This window comes from Saccopteryx bilineata, chromosome 5 (genome assembly GCF_036850765.1).
Source record: "Saccopteryx bilineata isolate mSacBil1 chromosome 5, mSacBil1_pri_phased_curated, whole genome shotgun sequence".
Classification (NCBI taxonomy): domain Eukaryota; kingdom Metazoa; phylum Chordata; class Mammalia; order Chiroptera; family Emballonuridae; genus Saccopteryx; species Saccopteryx bilineata.
Window position 1 is genome coordinate 164,250,683 of NC_089494.1, and position 19,693 is coordinate 164,270,375.

Here is a 19,693-nt window from a genome sequence, read left to right on the forward strand (position 1 = left end):
GGGTTTTCGATGTATAGGATCATATCATCAGCAAAAAGTGATAGCTTTACTTCTTCTTTTCCGATATGGATGCCTTTTATTTCTTTGTCTTGTCTGATTGCTCTGGCCAGAACTTCTAGCACCACGTTGAATAAGAGTGGAGAGAGTGGACAACCCTGTCTTGTTCCTGATTTAAGGTAGAAAGTCCTCAGTTTTATGCCGTTTAATAGGATGTTGGCTGATGGTTTATCATATATGGCCTTTATCATGTTGAGATATTTTCCTTCTATACCCATTTTGTTGAGAGTCTTAAACATAAAATTGTGTTGTATTTTATCAAAAGCCTTTTCTGCATCTATTGATAAGATCATGTGGTTTTTGTTCTTTGTTTTGTTGATATGGTGTATTACGTTAACCGTTTTGCGTCTGTTGAACCATCCTTGAGATTCTGGGATGAATCCCACTTGATCATGATGTATTATTTTTTTAATATGTTGTTGTATTCGGTTTGCCAGTATTTTGTTTAGTATTTTAGCATCTGTATTCATTAGAGATATTGGTCTGTAGTTTTCTTTCTTTGTGCCATCCTTGCCAGGTTTTGGTATGAGGGTTATGTTGGCCTCATAAAATGTGTTTGGAAGTATTGCTTCTTCTTCAATTTTTTGGAAGACTTTGAGTAGAATAGGAACCAAGTCTTCTTTGAATGTTTGATAGAATTCACTAGTATAAGCGTCTGGGCCTGGACTTTTATTTCTGGGGAGATTTTTAATAGTTTTTTCTATTTCCTCCCTGCTGATTGGTCTGTTTAGGCTTTCTGCTTCTTCATGACTCAGTCTAGGAAGGTTGTATTGTTCTAGGAATTTATCCATTTCTTCTAGGTTGTTGTATTTGGTGGCATATAATTTTTCATAGTATTCTACAATAATTCTTTGTATTTCTATGATGTCTGTGGTGATCTCTCCTCTTTCATTTTGGATTTTATTTATTTGAGTCCTGTGTCTTTTTTCCTTGGTGAGTCTTGCCAAGGGTTTGTCAATTTTGTTGATCTTTTCAAAGAACCAGCTCCTTGTTTTATTGATTTTTTCTATAGTTTTTCTATTCTCTATTTCATTTATTTCTGCTCTGATTTTTATTATCTCCTTTCTTCGGCTGGTTTTGGGTTGTCTTTGTTCTTCTTTTTCTAGTTCCTTAAGGTGTGAAGTTAAGTGGTTTACTTCGGCTCTCTCTTGTTTGTTCATATAGGCCTGAAGTGATATGAACTTTCCTCTTATTACTGCTTTTGCTGCATCCCAGAGATTCTGATATGTCGTATTTTCATTTTCATTTGTCTGTATATATCTTTTGATTTCTGCACTTATTTCTTCTTTGACCCATTCATTTTTTAGAAGTATGTTGTTTAGTTTCCACATTTTTGTGGGTTTTTCCCCCTCTTTTTTGCAGTTGAATTCTAGTTTCAAGGCTTTATGATCAGAAAATATGCTTGGTACAATTTCAATTTTTCTAAATTTGCTGATATTGTCTTTGTGGCCCAACATATGGACAATTCTTGAGAATGTTCCATGTACACTAGAGAAAAATGTATACTCTGTCGCTTTGGGATGAAGTGTCCTGTAGATGTCTATCATATCCAGGTGTTCTAGTATTTTGTTTAAGGCCACTATATCTTTATTGATTCTCTGTTTGGATGACTGATCTAGAGCCGTCAGCGGTGTATTGAGGTCTCCAAGTATGATTGTATTTTTGTTAGTTTTTGTTTTAAGGTCAATAAGTAGCTGTCTTATATATTTTGGTGCTCCTTGGTTTGGTGCATATATATTAAGGATTATTATGTCTTCTTGATTCAACTTCCCCTTAATCATTATGAAATGACCATTTTTGTCTCTGAGTACTTTTTCTGTCTTGTAGTCAGCATTATTAGATATGAGTATTGCTACGCCTGCTTTTTTTGGGGTGTTGTTTGCTTGGAGTATTGTTTTCCAGCCTTTCACTTTGAATTTGTTTTTATCCTTGTTGCTTAGATGTGTTTCTTGTAGGCAGCATATAGTTGGATTTTCTTTTTTAATCCATTCTGCTACTCTGTGTCTTTTTATTGGTAAGTTTAATCCATTTACATTTAGTGTAATTATTGACACTTGTGGGTTCCCTACTGCCATTTTATAAATTGCTTTCTGTTAGTTTTGTATCTAGTTTGATTCTTCTCTTTTGTTTTTCTATCATTTGTTTTTGTTTGTTTGTGTTCCATACTTCTTTCCTCTGTTGCTACCTTTTTTAAGTCAAGTGTTTTTGTGGTGGTTTTTTTAAGGGTGGTTACCATTAAGTAATGAACAGGGTACCTACCATATTCATTGTAGTACCCTATCTTATAAGTATTTCTGCACTTCATCATCCTTTGCTACTGTTAATCTCCATCCTCTCCCCCCTTTTTTTCCTTTGTTGTCACAGTTTAAGTTTGGTTTTATTGTGTTCTTGGTGGAGCTGCTACTTGTGGTGTTGTTTTCTTTTGTTCTTTGAATCTGGTTGGAAAACCCCCTTTAGTATTTCCTGGAGTGGGGGCTTTCTGTTGATAAATTCTCTCATCTTTTCTGTATTTGTGAATGTTTTTATATCTCCTTCATACTTGAAGGATAGCTTTGATGGGTATAGTATTCTTGGCTGAAAGTTCCTCTCTTTCAGGGCTTTAAATATTGGGGTCCACTCTCTTCTAGCTTGTAGAGTTTCTGCTGAGAAATCTGATGATAATCTAATAGGCCTTCCTTTATATGTCGTACTCTTCTTTTCCCTGGCTGCCTTGAGAATTTTTTCTTTGTCATTGGTTTGTGTTATCTTTATTATGATGTGCCTTGGAGTGGGTTTGTTGGGGTTAAGAAAACTTGGTGTTCTGTTTGCTTCTTGAATTTGAGGCTTTAGTTCCTTCCACAGGCTTGGGAAGTTCTCGTCTATTATTTGTTTGAGTATATTCTCCATTCCATTTTCTTTCTCTTCTCCCTCTGATATACCTATTATTCTTATGTTATTCTTTCTGATGGAGTCAGACAATTCCTGTAGGGCTTTCTCATTTTTTATTATTCTTGAGTCTCTTTCTTCTTCTCTCTGTTGTGCCTCAAGTTGTTTGTCTTCTATTTCACTAATCCTATCTTCAATCTGGGCTGTTCTGTTAGCTAAGCTTGTTACCTCGTTTTTCAGCTCGTGAATTGAGTTTTTCATTTCTGTTTGATTTGTTTTTATAGTTTCAATTTCCTTGGTAATATATTCTTTGTGTTCATTGAGTTGTTTTCTGATCTCCCTATATTGCCTTTCTGTGTTTTCTTGTATATCTCTGAGTATTTTTAAGATTTCTAGTTTAAATTCTCTGTCATTTAGCTCCAAGGCTTCCAATATGTTAAGTCTTTTCTCCATAGATTTTTCCACATCTATTTGTGTTACCTCTCTTTCTTTTGTATCCATAATATTCGATTTCCTCTTTCTTATCGGCATCTGAGGGTGGTCTTATTGATAGCACTAATTAGAATTAATAAAGAGTAAAAAGAAAAAAAAAAAAAAAAAAAAAAAGGTAAAACACCCCACAAAGAAAAAACAGTAATAATTTATTATTTCCCCCTTTTTTCTCTCTTCTCTTTCCCTCCTCTCCCCTCCTCAGGGAAATATCGTGCCTATAATGGAGGGCCTGATTTGGGGTGAAGAGTTCAAGGGGCAAAAAAAGGGAGTAGGGACCTATTAAATGCAAAAAAAAAAAAAAAAAAAAAAGGAAGAAAATCTTAGACAAGCATAAGATGATTTGCTTGTAAGTGATGGTCAACTAAGAGATATAATGAGAGGGATAAGAGGGAATCAGAAAAAAGGACCAAAAAAGAATAATAAAGAAGAAAAAATAAAAATAATAAGTAAAAATCTGTTGTATTAAGTGGAGCGAAGACTAAATACAATGGAGACCTTGGGTTGGGAGGACCCAAAATGCCACAAAAATAAACAAACAAGAGAAAAAAAAAATAAAAACAAAAGCAAAAAAGAGAAATAAAACCAAAAAAAAGCCTTGAGTCCCAAATTAACTAATTTGTTCGTGATTGAGGATTATATGGGAGGAAAGTAAAATGAGAAAAGAAAAAACGAATAGAAAGGAAAAAATAAGAAAAAGAGAAAAACAAAGGAAGAAATAAAATAGGAGGAGAAAAAAACAAAATAAAGCAAGACAAAAAAAAACCAAAAAACAAAAGAGGAGAGAATGAGAGTTAAGTGTTTTGGAGTATAACCTTAAAGGAGGGTGAGGATGAAGAAGAAAAATAAAATGCAACACTCATGGGTAGTGTAGTTCAAGAAAGGGGAAGCATAAGATCGGCAGAGAATAGAAGGACCGAGGTGGAGGAAATAAAGGCAAAAAGATAGAAGAAACAAGCAACAACAACAACAACAAGAAAAAAAAATTAGTGGATCAAGTTGTAAAGTCTGTGGGTTTTTCTTGATTTTGAGAGGTTAACTTCTTCCTTTTTCTTTTCTCTCCCTCTTCCTAGTCGGTGACTCTGTACCCCAGGCTCTGCCCCTGTGTCACTCTTACGTAGGGATTTGCAGTTGATGGGATTCTATGGCAATGTCATATAATTGGCTTTAGTCTTGCTGGAAGTAAAGGCTTGTTGGCGTTTGCAGGGTCCAACGATGAGAGAGTTTGCTTTCCTGGATTCTCTCTCCTAGTCCCCCCTTTCTGAATTAGCAGCCTGGTGATCCAGCTATAAGGCTGCAACTGCTTCTGCCTGGGGAGTAAGAGGCTCAAAGAGCTGGGAAATCCCCACTCTATCCCCACTCAGTGCAAGGCTTTGGGAAAGGCTCTGAGAGTCAGGGCCTCCAGTGTAATCAGGCGGGGGTGGGAGTCAATTGTTGTCAAGGTGACTGTTCAGCGCCTATCATTTAGTTGGACCTCTCAACCCAGGCTTTCCACACTTTGTAGCCTGTTTTTGCAGGGAAGAAGAGGCACTAGTCTCTGCTTACGACTAGTGTAGTATAGACCTTATTATCTGCCAAGTCCTTCTTGTTAGCGTTTATCCCTGAATATGGAGGCTGTATCAATCAGAAGTTGCCCCCGCCCCTTTAGCGAGAGGCACTAAAAAATATCACGCCTCTTGTCTTGGATCGCTGAACTGAGAGAGATCTTATCAATTAGAACCGAGGGTGCGCAGATTTTATGGGTTAAGCTAATTTCAGTGATTGGGTCACAGCTGTGTTTCCGAAGGTATTTTAGGCTGCCTGCGCGCACCCCTCCCCCAACGCTTGATTGTTAGCTTGAATGGCTGGGTGAGGTGCCCCGCCCACGGAGAGAATCTCCCAAGCCTCTCCCGCTCGCCCCGCCGCTGGTGGCTGGACCGCACCAGGCGCAGGATAATGGAGCCCCCTGGGTGTGCGGGCCAGTAGGGCGCCCTGGGCGCGTGGAATGCCCAAGGCACGCGCGCGAATGGGGTGCTCCGGGTACCGGTGGTTGGCGACCCCCACTCGCAGTGTGCGGGCCGCTGGGAACGTCAGCAGTGCTCAACCGGACCGGGCGTGCGCGCGGCGGCTCGCGGTGGCGGTTCGCGGGGGCTCGCGGCAGCTCGCGTGGCGGTTCGCGGGGGTTCGCGGCAGCTCGCGGGCTCGCGATCGGCCGCTCGCGGCGGCTTGCGGTTCCCAAGTATATGGGCTGACTCACCGCGGGCGCACTCCCTGGCGGCTTGAATGAGCATCGCTGCGGTAGCTTCCTCCACACCCTCGTCTCTCAGATTCAAGTGATAACAGTCCTTTTGCTTTCAGTTTGTGTGGAACTCCGGAATGCTCCGAGGATAAATTTTTCTGTTTCTGGTTGATAAATTTGTTGTGATTTAGGGGAGAGCTGTCGGACGCGCTTCTCACGGCGCCATTTCCGTGACGTCACTCTTGGCTTATTGTTTCTAATAGTCTTTTTGTGGATTCTTTGGGGTTTTCGATGTATAGGATCATATCATCTGCAAAAAGTGATACCTTTACTTCTTCTTTTCCGATATGGATGCCTTTTATTTTTTTGTCTTGTCTGATTGCTGTGGCTAGAACCTCTAGTACCACATTAAATAAGAGTGGAGAGAGTGGACAACTTTGTCTTGTTCCTGATTTAAGGGGGAAAGCCTTCAGTTTAGTGCCACTTAATATGATGTTAGCCTGATGGTTTATTATATATGGCCTTTATCATGTTGAGATATTTTCCTTCTATACCTATTTTGTTGAGAGTCTTAAACATAAAATTGTGTTGTATTTTATCGAAAGCCTTTTCTGCATCTATTGATAAGATCATGTGGTTTTTGTTCTTTGTTTTGTTGATATGGTGTATTATGTTAACCGTTTTACGTATGTTGAACCATCGTTGAGATTCCGGGATGAATCCCACTTGATCATGATGTATTATTTTTTTAATATGTTGTTGTATTCGATTTGCTAGTATTTTGTTTAGTATTTTAGCATCTGTATTCATTAGAGATATTGGTCTGTAGTTTTCTTTTTTTGTGCCATCCTTGCGTGGTTTTGGTATGAGGGTTATGTTGGCCTCATAAAATGTGTTTGGAAGTATTGCTTCTTCAATTTTTTGGAAGACTTTGAGTAGAATAGGAACCAAGTCTTCTTTGAATGTTCGATAAAATTCGCTGGTATAGCCGTCTGGGCCTGGACTTTTATTTTTGGGGAGGTTTTTAATGGTTTTTTCTATTTCTTCTGTACTAATAGGTCTGCTTAGGCTTTCTGCTTCTTCTTGACTCAGTCTAGGAATGTTGTATTGTTCTAGGAATTTATCCATTTCTTCTAGGTTGTTGAATTTAGTGGCATAAAGTTTTTCATAGTATTCTACAATAATTCTTTGTATATCTACGGTGTCTGTGGTGATTTCTCCTCTTTCATTTTAGATTTTGTTTATATGAGTTCTTTCTCTTTTTTCCTTGGTAAGTCTTGCCAAGGGTTTGTCAATTTTGTTGATCTTTTCAAAGAACCAGCTCCTTGTTCTATTATTTTTTTCTATAGTTTTTCTGTTCTCTATTTCATTTATTTCTGCTCTGAGTTTTTTTGTTTGTTTTTTTTGGTATTTTTCTGAAGCTGGAAACGGGGAGAGACAGTCAGACAGACTCCCACATGCGCCCGACCGGGATCCACCCGGCACGCCCACCAGGGGCGATGCTCTGCCCACCAGGGGGCGATGCTCTGCCCCTCCGGGGCGTCGCTCTGCCGCGACCAGAGCCACTCTAGCGCCTCAGGCAAAGGCTGAGGAGCCATCCCCAGTGCCCGGGCCATCTTTGCTCCAATGTAGCCTTGGCTGCGGGAGGGGAAGAGAGAGAGAGGAAGGAGGGGGGGAGGGGTGGAGAAGCAAATGGGCGCTTCTCCTATGTGCCCTGGCCGGGAATCGAACCCGGGTCCCCCGCACGCCAGGCCGATGCTCTACCGCTGAGCCAACCAGCCAGGGCCTCTGCTCTGATTTTTATTGTCTCCTTTCTTCGGCTGATTTTGGGTTGTCTTTGTTCTTTTTCTAGTTCCTTAAGGTGTGAAGTTAAGTGGTTCACTTGGGTTCTCTCTTGTTTGTTCATATATGTCTGAAGTGATATGAACTTCCCTCTTATCACTGCTTTTGCTGCATCCCATAGATTCTGATATGTTGTATTGTCATTTTCATTTGTCTGTATATATCTTTTGATCTCTGCACTTATTTCTTCTTTGACCCATTCATTTTTTAAAAGTATGTTGTTTAGTTTTCACATTTTTGTGGGATTTTTTTCCTCTTTTTTGCAGTTGAATTCTAGTTTCAAGGCTTTATGATCATAAAATATGCTTGGTACAACTTCGATTTTTCTGAACTTGATGATGTTGTTTTTTGGCCCAACATATGGTCAATTCTTGAGAATGATCCATGTACACTGGAGAAAAATGTATACTCAGTCACTTTGGGATGAAATGTCCTATAGATGTCTATCATATCCAGGTGCTCTAGTGTTTTGTTTAAGGCCACTATATCTTTGTTGATTCTCTGTTTGGATGACTGATCTAGAGCCGTCAGCGGTGTATTGAGGTCTCCAAGTATGATTGTATTTTTGTCAGTTTTTGTTTTAAGGTCAATAAGTAGCTGTCTTATATATTTTGGTGCTCCTTGGTTTGGTGCATATATATTAAGAATTGTTATGTCTTCTTGATTTAGTTCCCCTTAGCCATTATGAAATGGCCATTTTTGTCTCTGAGTACTTTTGCTGTCTTGTAGTCAGCATTATCAGATACGAGTATTGCTACGCCTGCTTTTTTTTGTATGTTATTTGCTTGGAGTATTGTTTTCTAGCCTTTCACTTTGAATTTGTTTTTATCCTTGTTACTTAGATGAGTTTCCTGTAGGCAGCATACAGTTGGATTTTCTTTTTTAATCCATTCTGCTACTCTGTGCCTTTTTATTGGTGAGTTTAATCCATTTACATTTAGTGTAATTATTGACACTTGTGAGTTCCCTATTGCCATTTCATATCTTGCTTTCTGTTAGTTTTGTGTCTTGTTTGATCCTTCTCTTTCGTTTTTCTATCTTTTGTTTTTATTTGGTTGGGTTCCATACATCTTTCCTCTGTTGCTATCTTTTTTTTCTCATGTGCTTCTGTGGTGGTTTTTTCAATGGTGGTTACCTTTAATGAAAAGGGTTCCTACCCTGTTCATTGTAGCGCACTATTTTGTGAGTATTTTTGCACTCCATCATCCTTTGCTACTGTTAATCTCCATCCTCTCCCCCCCTTTCTTTTGTTGTTGTTACAGTTTAAATTTGGTTTTATTGTGTTCTTCTTGGAGCTTTTACTTGTGGCTTTGTTTTTTTTGTTCTTTGTATCTGATTGGAGAATCCCCTTTAGTAATTCCTGGAGTGGGGGTTTTCTGATGATAAATTCCCTCATCTTTTCTGTATCTGTAAATGTTTTTATTTCTCCTTCATATTTGAAGGATAGCTTTGATGAGTATAGTATTCGTGTCCGAAAGTTGCTCTCTTTCAGGACTTTAAATATTGGGGTCCATTCTCTTCTAGCTTGTAGAGTTTCTGCTGAGAAATCTGATGATAATCTAATGGGCCTTCCTTTATATGTTATATTCTTCTTTTCCCTGGCTGCCTTGAGAATTTTTTCTTTGCCGTTGGTTTGTGCCAATTTCATTATGATGTGCCTTGGAGTAGGTTTGTTGGGGTTAAGAAAACTCGGAGTTCTGTTTGCTTCTTGAACTTGAGGCTTTAGTTCTTTCCACAGGCTTGGGAAGTTCTCATCTATTATTTGAGTATGTTCTCCATTCCATTTTCTCTCTCTTCTCCCTCTGATATACCTATTATTTTTATGTTATTCTTTTTGATGCAGTCAGATAATTCTTGAGGGCTATCTCATTTTTTTTAATATTTGAGTCTCTTTCTTCTTCTCTCTGTTGTGCCTCAAGTTGCTTGTCTTCTATTTCACTAATCCTCTCTTCTATCTGGCCTGTTCTATTAGCTAAGGTTGTTACCTCGTTTTTCAGCTCATGAATTGAGTTTTTCATCTCTGTTTGATTTGTTTTTATAGTTTTTATTTCCTTGGTAATATATTCTTTGTGTTCGTTGAGTTGTTTTCTGAGCTCCCTAAATTGCCTTTCTGTCTTTTCTTGTATATCTTGGAGGATTTTTAGGATTTTTATCTTAAATTCTCTGTCATTTAGCTGCAAGGTTTCCAATATATTAAATTTTTTCTCCATAGATTTTTCCTCATCTAGCTGTGTTACCTCTCTTTCTTTTGTATCCATGATATTCGATTTTCTCTTCTTTAATGGCATCTGAGGGTGGTTTTGTTGATAGTATTAATGAGATTTAATAAAGAATAAAAAGTTAAAAAAAAATCGAAAACAGTTGTTTTTTTAAAAAAAATTAATAATGAAATAAAGAAAAATAGAATTAGAAAAAAATGGAAATTATTCCACCCCCTCCTTTTTTCCTCTCCTCTCCTCTCTCTCCTTTAGAAAATCTTGTGGTGAACTGTGAATTATATTGTAGTAAATAGAACAATGCCTGTAATGGAGGGCGTGAATTGAGGAGAAGTAATAAAGGGGCAAAAAAAAAAAAAAAGCGGGTATGGACCCACAAAAAGCAAATAAGAAAAAAATTTGGGTCAAGAATAAAATGATTTGCTTTTAGGTGTTGGTTGACTAAGAGTTATGATGAGAGGAATTAGAGGGAAACAGGGAAATGGGGGGACAAATTAAAAAATTACTATTGTATTTAGTGGAACAAGAACTAGATAAATTGGAGAGCCAGGGATGGAAGCACTGCTAGTGTGTTAAAAAGGTGAAGTAAAAACCCCCCAAAATGCTACAAACATAAGTTTGAGTCCCAGATAAGATATTGTTCATTATTGAGGTTTGAATGAGAGGAGACATAAAGGAGAAAGGAAGAAACTAATATAGAGGAAGAAAAGAAAGAGAGAGAGAAAAAAAAGAGGGAACCCCTAAAAGAAGAAAAAAGAGGAGAGAGAGAGAGAGTTAAGGGTTTTGGAGTACAACCCTCATAGAGAGAAAGGAAGAGGAAAGAAAAGATAATGGGAGATGTAACACTTATGGGTAGTGTAGTTCAAGGAGAGGAGAGAGTAAAACCGGCAGAGAGTTAAACAACCAAATTGGAGGAGGAAAAAAAAATATCAAGAATGAAGATAAGAGAAACAAACGAACAAATATAATAAAATGGGATAGGTTATAAAGTCTGCGTATTATTCTTGATTTTGAGAGTTTATCTTCTTGCTTTTTCTTTTCTCTCCCTCTTCCTGGTCGGTGACTCTGTACTCCGGGTTCTGCCCCTTTGGCTCGCTCAGGTAGAGGTTTGCAGTTGATAAGTCTCTATGGCAATGTCATGTATTGTGCTTTAGTCTCATTGGCAGTCGAGGCTCATTAGCATTTATAGGCTCCACCAGTGAGAGAGTCCGTGTTTCTGGAGCCTTTCTCCTAGTCTTTCCTTCCTCAATTAGTAGCCTGATAATCCAGCTATGGGCTTGGTGCTGCCTCTGCCTGGATAGTAAGAGGCTCAAAGAGCTGGAAACTCCCCACTGTATTCCACTTAGCACAGGGCTCTGGGTAAGGCTCAGTCAGTCAGAGCTCCTAGCATAATCAGGCGGGGCTTCTGCCCACTCAAAGACCTCTGGCTCTGCCACTCTGTCCGGTAACACGGGTGGGCGCCCACTCCCGGGGCACTTGGAGGAAACTCTCGCTCACTATCTGCATGCGCAGACCAGGATATCAGGCCGGCAGTCGCAGTCTCACACTCTGAGTGAAACCCCCACCCTCACGGAAAAGTTCCAGCGTTGGATTTGGCTCTCGCTCTGTCCCCGTGCGCGGCTTTTTCAGGGCGCTAGGGCGGCCCGATATTCTGCTTTTGGCCCACACAAAGGCCCCTGACTCTGCTCCTCTGTGGGATAACACGGGCGCAAACTGCCGAGGCACTCGGAGGAATCTCTTGCTCACTATCCGCGCGCGCAGACCAGGATATCAGGCCAGCCACCTCACCCTCTGAGTGAAACCCCCACCTGCATGGAAAAGTTTCAGCGTTGGAATTGGCCCTCGCTCCCTCCCCGTGCGCGGCTTTCCCAGGCGTTGGGTCGGTCCAGAGATTCTGCTTTCGGCCCACACAAAGGCCTCTGACTCTGCCTCTCTGTGGGACAACACAGGCGCCCACTCCCAAGGCTTTGGAAGGAATCTCTCGCCCACTATCTGCGCGCGCCGACCAGGGGATCAGGGAAAATGGCTGCCCCACTTGTCTTTCTTTGTCTGGGTTTGGCGCAAGTGTTAGCTTGTATTGCCCGGGTTGCCACAGGAAGTTTTTTCTCGGCTTGGATCTTCGTGCCACAGCCTGATTTGGCCGTTTGTGCCACGGCCTGGATCTATTCACCCCCTTTGCCTGCCTCAGTTTCTATATTCTCAGTTCCCAGTGAAATCTGCCCTGTTTAGGTTAGTGAGGAAGGCGGAGCATTTCTTACTCCCTTTTTCCTTTGGGGTTTGATTATATATTTAGCTAATTTTTCGCTCGACCATACCTTCTGGTGTATTGCGAAACATCTGGAGGCTCCACGGATAGGTTTTTCTGTTTCTGGTTGAAAATCTTTTTGAGTTTTGGGAGAGATTTATCGGTATCGCTTCCTACCGCGCCATTACTCTGACGTCATCTCCGATTGCTTTCTCATAAGTGACTTGACTGGGGGCTCCAGCAGGGCCAGTGACCCCTTGCTTAAGCCAGTGACCTTGGGCTCAAGCTAGAGACCTTGGACTTCAAGCCAGTGACCTTGGGGTCATATGTATGATTCCATACTCAAGCTGGATGAGCCCACGCTCAAGCCGGCGACCTCAGGGTTTTGAACCTGGGTCCTCTGCATCCCAGGCCTGGTCAGGCTTTCTGTGTTTTTTTTTAATCGAGGTATATTTGACATAACTAATTTTGGATATACAACATGATTTGCTATATGTATGTTTTGCAGTGATCACCACAGTTAAGTCTAGTTGATGTCTGTCACCACACATAGAGTTTTTCTTGTGATGTGAACTTTTAAAATTTACTCTTTCAGTAACTTTAAAATATACAATATAATATTATTAGCTATAATCAACATGCTATCCATTACATCCCCATGACTTACTGGAGTGTGTAACTTTGACCCCTTTCACTCATTATTCCCCCTCTCCCCACCTCTGGCAACCACCAGTCTGTTCTCAGTATGAGCTTGGTTTGCTTTGTTTCTTTTGTTTCTGTAGTATTGATTCTTCATATAAGTGAGAGATCACATGGTATTTGTTTTTCTCTAACTTTTTTCACTTAGACTAATGCCCTTGTTTCAGTCATGTCACAAATGACAGGATTTCTTTTATTCTTCTTTTTTGGTGGGTAAGTGGTATTCTATTATGTATACTATATACCACATTTTCATTAACAATTTATAAAAAAAATTTTAAATGTATTCAGTTATAGCTGGCGTACAGTACTGTATTGGTTTCAGGTGTCCCAACCCAATGATGTTTTATACCTTTTAAAGTGATTCCTTGGAGAAGTCTCTTACCCACTAGGCATCATGCAGAATTGCTATATTCCCTATGCTGTACTTTATATCCCAGTGACTTTTTTTTTTATATAGTCACTTTTATTATAATTCATAAGTACATTAGAAATTGATCTTTATTAAGAAGACACAGGTTTTCATGGACTTCTGCTTTGAGGATAAAAAAGGTCAAGCATTATCTTAGCTTCAATTTTTTGCCTCAAGCATTCTGAAAACTACTCTGGGCCTCGTAGGTCCAAGGACCATACTTTTTTAATAGACCTGCTCATACTCAATGGCTCCCATAATACCTTATAAATTCAATGGGCTGTCTGACCTCTGGTGGTTCAGTGGATTAAGCATTGACCTGGAATGCTGAGGTAGCCAGATGGAAACCCTGGGCTTGCCTGGTCAAGGCACATAGAAGAAGAGAAGCAACTACTATGAGTTGATGCTTCCTGTCCCCCCACACACCTTTTTCTTTCTCCCCTGAAATCAATAAATAAGATCTTAAAAAAAATAAAATTTCAATAGGTCACCTGGTCAGTGGGACAATCTGGGGCTATGCCTGAGAATCTGCATTTATGTCCTCCTATTCCCATTTTTTACTCCCAAGGGCAGTCACTTATCCTCCAATAATAGTACCATGATTACTAACTGTCAAATAGAAGACGCAAAAAACACTGTCAACTGCTGAAAAGTAAGGTGAGTCTCCTCTTCTCTCCCCAAGTCAAGTTATTTGGAATTTTGACTGAAGGCCAGCACCACCAATTCGGAGCAAATATCTTCCCCCCAAAAAGTTCAGTGACTTTTTTAATTCAGTGAGAGGAGAGGAGGCAGAGACAGACTCCCGCATGCACCCTCAACTAGGATCCAGCCATTAAGGCCACTAGGGTTGCGGTGCTCCATTGCTCAGCAACCAAGCTTTTCTTAGTGCCTGAGGCCGAGGCTGTGGAGCCATCCTCAGTGCCATACCTCCCAGTTTCATACCTATTCCGTGCAGTTCAATGTGGGCTCACGCACAGATTTTTTAGGGCTCCTTAGGTAGCTATCCCGTATAGCAGCTACAGACCCGTCACTGACTGATGGCCTACCAGAACAGGGTTTCTCCACTGCTTATCCCTCCGAGTAATGTTATTCCTATGTGGTGGTGCTTCATTATAAACGCGCCAATATTCACGTTGCACTTTGGTCATGGATTTGAACTTAGCGAGCCACAGAACACACTGAACTTTCTCTCGACTGGCATGGCCGTGGGCTGCTCTGCTGTATACAGTGTTACATCATCATCTGCACATGCGCATATGCTGCCACATCATCCTGCAGAAACTGGGAGGGTTTTCCTTTAATTTGGTGCAGATTTCACATTTTTATCGTCTTGTTGCTTTCCTGTGACTGGTCAAAAGTGCACTATGACTTTACAGACACACTTTATTTTGGATGTAAAACGTTTAACAGATATTTGATTTGCAGATACATATTTTCTCCCATTTCATAGGTTGGTGCTTCATTTAGTTGATGGTTTCTTTTGCTGAGCAGAGGGTTTTAGTTTGGAGTCCCACCTATTTTCTATTGTTTTTATTCATTTTTAGAGAGAGGTGGGGAAGAGAGAGAGAGAGAGAGAGAGGAGGGGGAGGAGCAAGAAGCATCAACTCCCATATGTGCCTTGACCTGGAAGCCCAGGGTTTCAATCTGGTGACCTCAGCGTTCCAGGTAGACGCTTTCCCCACTGAGCACCGCAGGTCAGGCCTGGAAAACTTAATTAAATTTATTATGGTAATACTGATTAATAACATTACATAAATTTCAGGTGTATGCCATTATACTTTGGCACCTGTGTACTCTATTTGTGCCTCACCACCTCATGTCTAGTTTCTATTTGTTACCATGTATTTCCGCCTTGACCTACTTCGTCCTCTCCCCTCCCCCTTCCCTGGGTATCCACCATTCTGTTGTCTGTGAGGGTCTGTTTGGGCTTTTTTTTGTTAGTTTGTTGCTTTCTAGTCTTATATTTCACATGGTGAAACGGGTTTTGTTTTTCTCTGACTTATTTTGCTTAGCGTAATACTCTTCAGATCTGTCCATGCTGTCGCAAATGGCAATTAATCTATGCAGCCACTGTGGAAAACAATATGGAGGTTCCTTAAAAGATTAAGAGTAGATCTATCATGTGTCTGTATTTTGGGTATTTATCCAAAGAAAGTGAAAATAATAATTTGTAAAGACACATGCACCCCTATATTCACTGCAGCATTATTTTTTTTAAGATCTTATTTACAGATTTTTAGAGAGAGGAGAGAGAGAGAGAGAAAAAGGTAGAGGTGTGGGAAGCATCAACTAATAGTTGCTTCTCGTATGTGCCCTGACCAGGGAAGCATGGGGTTTCAAACCAATGATCTCAGCATTCTAGGTTGATGCTTTATCCACTGTGTCAGGGTGACTGCAGCATTATTTACAACAGCCAAGATATGGAAACGACCATCTTCCAACTTTACTTAAAGCTGTTTGTATAGGAGGTAATTACGTGCGTAAGCAACAGAGTGGGCGCTCGCTGAGTGACCAGATTCCTGGCTTGGCTGTGGAGGTGTGTGCTGTGTGAAGAAACAGTTACTCCAGTCCACACCCAATAAACAAAGACCCATATTACAAAAGTGTGCTTTTATTTTACAGATCACTGCAGAATATGTTAAGTAGGACACAGTGCTAGCTAATGCTTAGTGGTTATTTCATTTCGATAAGTCTTTCATGTGTACGTCGTGTGAGGAATCAGTCTAATCTGTAAGCATTAAGGGAAAATGAGAATGGGAAATTGTCTAATAAATTAAACTCTAAGTACCCTTCCAGTTTGAGGTGTCTATGTGCAACAGTAAGTATGGGGAGGGAGTTCCCCTGGTGAGAGGACGAGGCGATGCCAGCAGTTTCTGGGCCTTCAGAAAGGAGTGGTGGGTATTTCAGAGGACAAGGGAGGTGGGCCCTTGAACTATTGCCAGGACTGGACAGGCAGAGAGGCAAGAGGCCAAGTGCACAGAATTAGCATCCAAGGGGCAAGGAGTCAGGAGACTTGGTTCATTGGAGTGGAGTTGACAGCCAGGTGAGGAGGTCCTGGAACATCCAAGAGGTTTAAGTGTGAGGTGCATGGAGCCCCATAGGAGCTGGGAATGGGGCTGCGGAGGGGAGGTGATACAGGCTGTGCTTGGACCAGGGACCCAACCCCAGCAGGGCCTGTAACAGGCTGCCCTGAAACCCATCCCTGTGTGAAGGGGCCGTTTCTTAGTCACTGACTTGGGGGACTTCAGGGAGGCGTCCTTCAGGGCAGCTCAGCAGACACCAGGGGATCAGTTATCTTGTGAAATGATGTAGTGTTTGTTTGACAGAACTTTAAATTGTGCAGAGGATTAATGTGTGCCTTAGTCAGCTCCGTCCTTGGTCACACGTGGAGCGTCTGGAGCCTTCCCCTGACAGTCGGGTGTACTGTGCAGACTCCCAGACTCTCCCCTCCAATCAGATCAGTGGAGGAGCTGGCCCAGAACAAGTGTTTTTAAGTATGTTTATAATTTGGGCAATGTGTGTGAGCGTATGACCATTTTGCTTAAGTTTGTGAACATAAAATAAGAATGAAGTACAAATATTACTAAATTGCAGTCCAGCAAGAAATAGTTTGAAAGCTGTAAAGATGAGTTCTATCTAGTATTATACCTGGGAGGCAGGAATGTGCCAAGCAAGCCCCGCCCCCACCAGAACAATGTTTTCTTCAGATACTCAAGGGTTAGGACAGAGCCGCCTTCTGAGCAGTGTTGATGCTCCATGTCTGGTTTGCTTCCAACAGCAGTGCTCACAGCCCAACACTGGGGCCGGGGTAGGGGGGGCCAGGTCAGTGGCAGGAGATGAATTTCACGACACCTTTCAGTTGTTATTGTCCTAATATCCCCCCCCCCCTTTTTTTCCCTAGGTTTAGAATTACAGACTCAGCAAAGCAATGCTCAGGATGCCTCTTGTCTGCCGGCGCTGAAAGTATCAGACATTGAGCCCAGCATTCCGTTTACTGAGCTGGCTGTGGGCCTGGCAGGTCAGTGTTAGCTCTGGTGGGTGTGGTGCCCGGGTCCGTGAGTGAAGTTGCAGGAGTGAAGTTGGGTGTGCTAGTTTGTCATAAACCACGGGAGCACCCCTGTGACTTTCTAGTCCTGCCCTTGATGTTTCCTTAGCTGGTGTTACCACTCAGTGATGACAGACTTCTCTGTGCTGGAGGGGCCTGTCTCTCCTCCAGTGGCAGAGCTCTGGGACCCATGCTCCTGGAGTCAGGAGAGTCTGGGCGATGTTGCGGCTGCACTAGATGCAGCTTTTAAAGGGCACAGGCACCCTTTGTGGCCTTGCCCTCACCCGCTCTCCGGCTCAGCCAGCAGGCTAGGAGAGGGGACAGCATGTGGCAGGACTGAAAACGCCACACATCACCTTGTACTGAAGCTGAGAGGCGTGAGAGCCAAAGGGAGCTGCAGATGTCCTCTGGCATCTCACCTCTCCTGGACTTCCCTCCCTAGGCTGCCGCTCTGGCTTCCGGGTGGGAGCGCAGGAGGCCTCTCTGGAACGGCGTCCCATCACAGATGGTCAGTTCCCACAAGGCTGACTTTATTGTTCTGCCCTGAGGAAATTCTGACAGCAGCCTTGCACTCTGCCACGTGTCCTCAGTGGTCCCCAACCCCGGGCCACGGACTAGTACCAGTCCGTGGGCCATTTGGTATCGGTCCGCAGAGAAAGAATAAATAACTTACATTATTTCTGTTTTATTTATATTTAAGTCTGAACAATGTTTTATTTTTAAAAAATGACCAGATTCCCTCTGTTACATCCGTCTAAGACTCACTCTTGACGCTTGTCTCGGTCACGTGATACATTTATCCGTCCCACCCTAAAGGCCGGTCCGTGAAAATATTTTCTGACATTAAACCGGTCTGTGACGCAAACAAGGTTGGGGACCGCTGCTCTAGTGTAGGAGTGAAGAGCATGTCTGAGCGTCACGCTGACCTCTGTGAAGCATCTGTCACTTGCCTTTTGTCTGTGGCAGGGCCTGCCCTGGTGCCCACGTCTGAGTTATTTGTGTGCGTGTGCACACAAACGGGTTCCTTTCTCCTAGAAAATGGGGTTACCATCCACTGATTCTTTAATCCCCCACAGTTTGGGTTTCCCAGTGAAGATTGTTAAGGGCTGATTAAAGACTTGGTGAGGACAGGTTAGTCGTCAGTGAGTGCTTCAGTTCCTCTGCTGGTTTAAGGCATTGGGCTCAGATGGAAAAAACACAGAACGCCCCTGGGGGCCTGGGACTGTGGAACCGCAAGGCCAAGCGCACAGACACTGTGCCTGGGGCTTCACAGAGGGCTGTCACGGTCCTGGGGAGGGACACGTTAGGGGGAAGAGTAGCAGTTGGGCTGGGCGCAAAGGAGGCGGGGCGCGTGGAGGCCAGCGGGACCGGCAGGTACGAAACCTGGAGCACCCTGTTTCTCCCTCCTGGTTCTCTAGAAAGCAAGGACTACCTTAGTACGGAAGACTGTTTAAATTTTACCATAAAGTACAACAGAGAAATTTGTCTAAGAGCAAATGGATTAGTAAGTTTTAAACCTCCACCGTTGAAAAGCATTACCATTTAAAATATATTAAACAATGATTATATGACTAAAGCTGTACTGGTAAAGATGAAAAGTGAAATGCCTCCGTTTCTCCAGCTGGGGGCGTCCCCGTCCAGTACTGTGCCCAGCCCACCAATGGCGTGGTCTACTTCCGGGCCTTCTCCAGCCTGAACACCCTGCCCGAGGAGCTCCGGCCCTACGTGCCGCTCTTCTGCAGCGTCCTCACCAAGTAAGACTCACTTGCACACAGCTCAGCACGCGCTCCTCCAGTTTGTTGAGGGCTGTTCTATGCATGTTTATTTCATTTTAGTCCATCCATAATCACTTTTGAGTGAATCATTTTGTTTTTCAAATTCCATAGCGTTTTTACAGTGTATATGGGTACTTATGTTTGTTGAGTTTTTCTCATGAAACTCATGTTTTCTTACTAAAATATAGTACATTAAATACTTATAAACCTTGGGTGTAAGTATTATTTACAAAATACTGTATCTACTTCAGCAGCTAAGCTATTTAAGATTGTGAAAGAAGGATGGTTTTGCATCAAAAAATGTAAAGAATTAAATCTGACACGTGTGCCAGGGGTGGCCTTGAGAGGCCATGTTGGGTGCACTCGTTCGCTGAGCTGCTTTTGCAGTCCTGTCATCTCAGGTGAGCAGATATCTGAGCAGATCTGAGAGTGCAGGCAGCACAGGCAGGCTCTACTGTGTTCCTGTTCCTCCGCTGCTTCGGAGGCTGAGGGGGGCGGGCTTAGTGAGAAGTGATTGGAGCTGTGAGCTGGGTCCCCTTCCTGTATTCCTGGAGCAGCGAGGGAGGGGAGACCACTGTAGCAGATAGGCTGAGCCTCCTCCTGTACTGCAGGAACTAGACGCATGGACAGCCGCGCCACCCTGCTCCATGTCAGGTTGCATGAGAAATGCCTTTGGCCTTGCAGAGTTCTTGCCCTTTTTTTAATATGGCTCCCATTTCTAGTCTTTTTATGGCTCTGGTCGTTTTAGAAAAACCTCTCAGTGTTGCCTTGGCTTAAGTTACTTCGAATGGCAGTTAGAATGTTTCTACCAAAACAATATCCATGTTCAG

The 19,693-nt window shown here is 42.2% G+C and overlaps 1 protein-coding gene across 1 annotated transcript in view; it reads left to right on the forward strand.

Annotated features, from left to right (window-relative positions):
* The window catches only part of PITRM1 (pitrilysin metallopeptidase 1), a 58,482-nt gene that overhangs the window by 29,960 nt on the left and 8,829 nt on the right, over positions 1-19,693 (forward strand). Inside the window, exons 15-16 of the mRNA XM_066280006.1 lie at positions 16,945-17,061; positions 18,710-18,842. Of these exons, the coding sequence (XP_066136103.1) occupies positions 16,945-17,061; positions 18,710-18,842 (250 nt within the window). The remainder of the gene's footprint in view (positions 1-16,944; positions 17,062-18,709; positions 18,843-19,693) is intronic.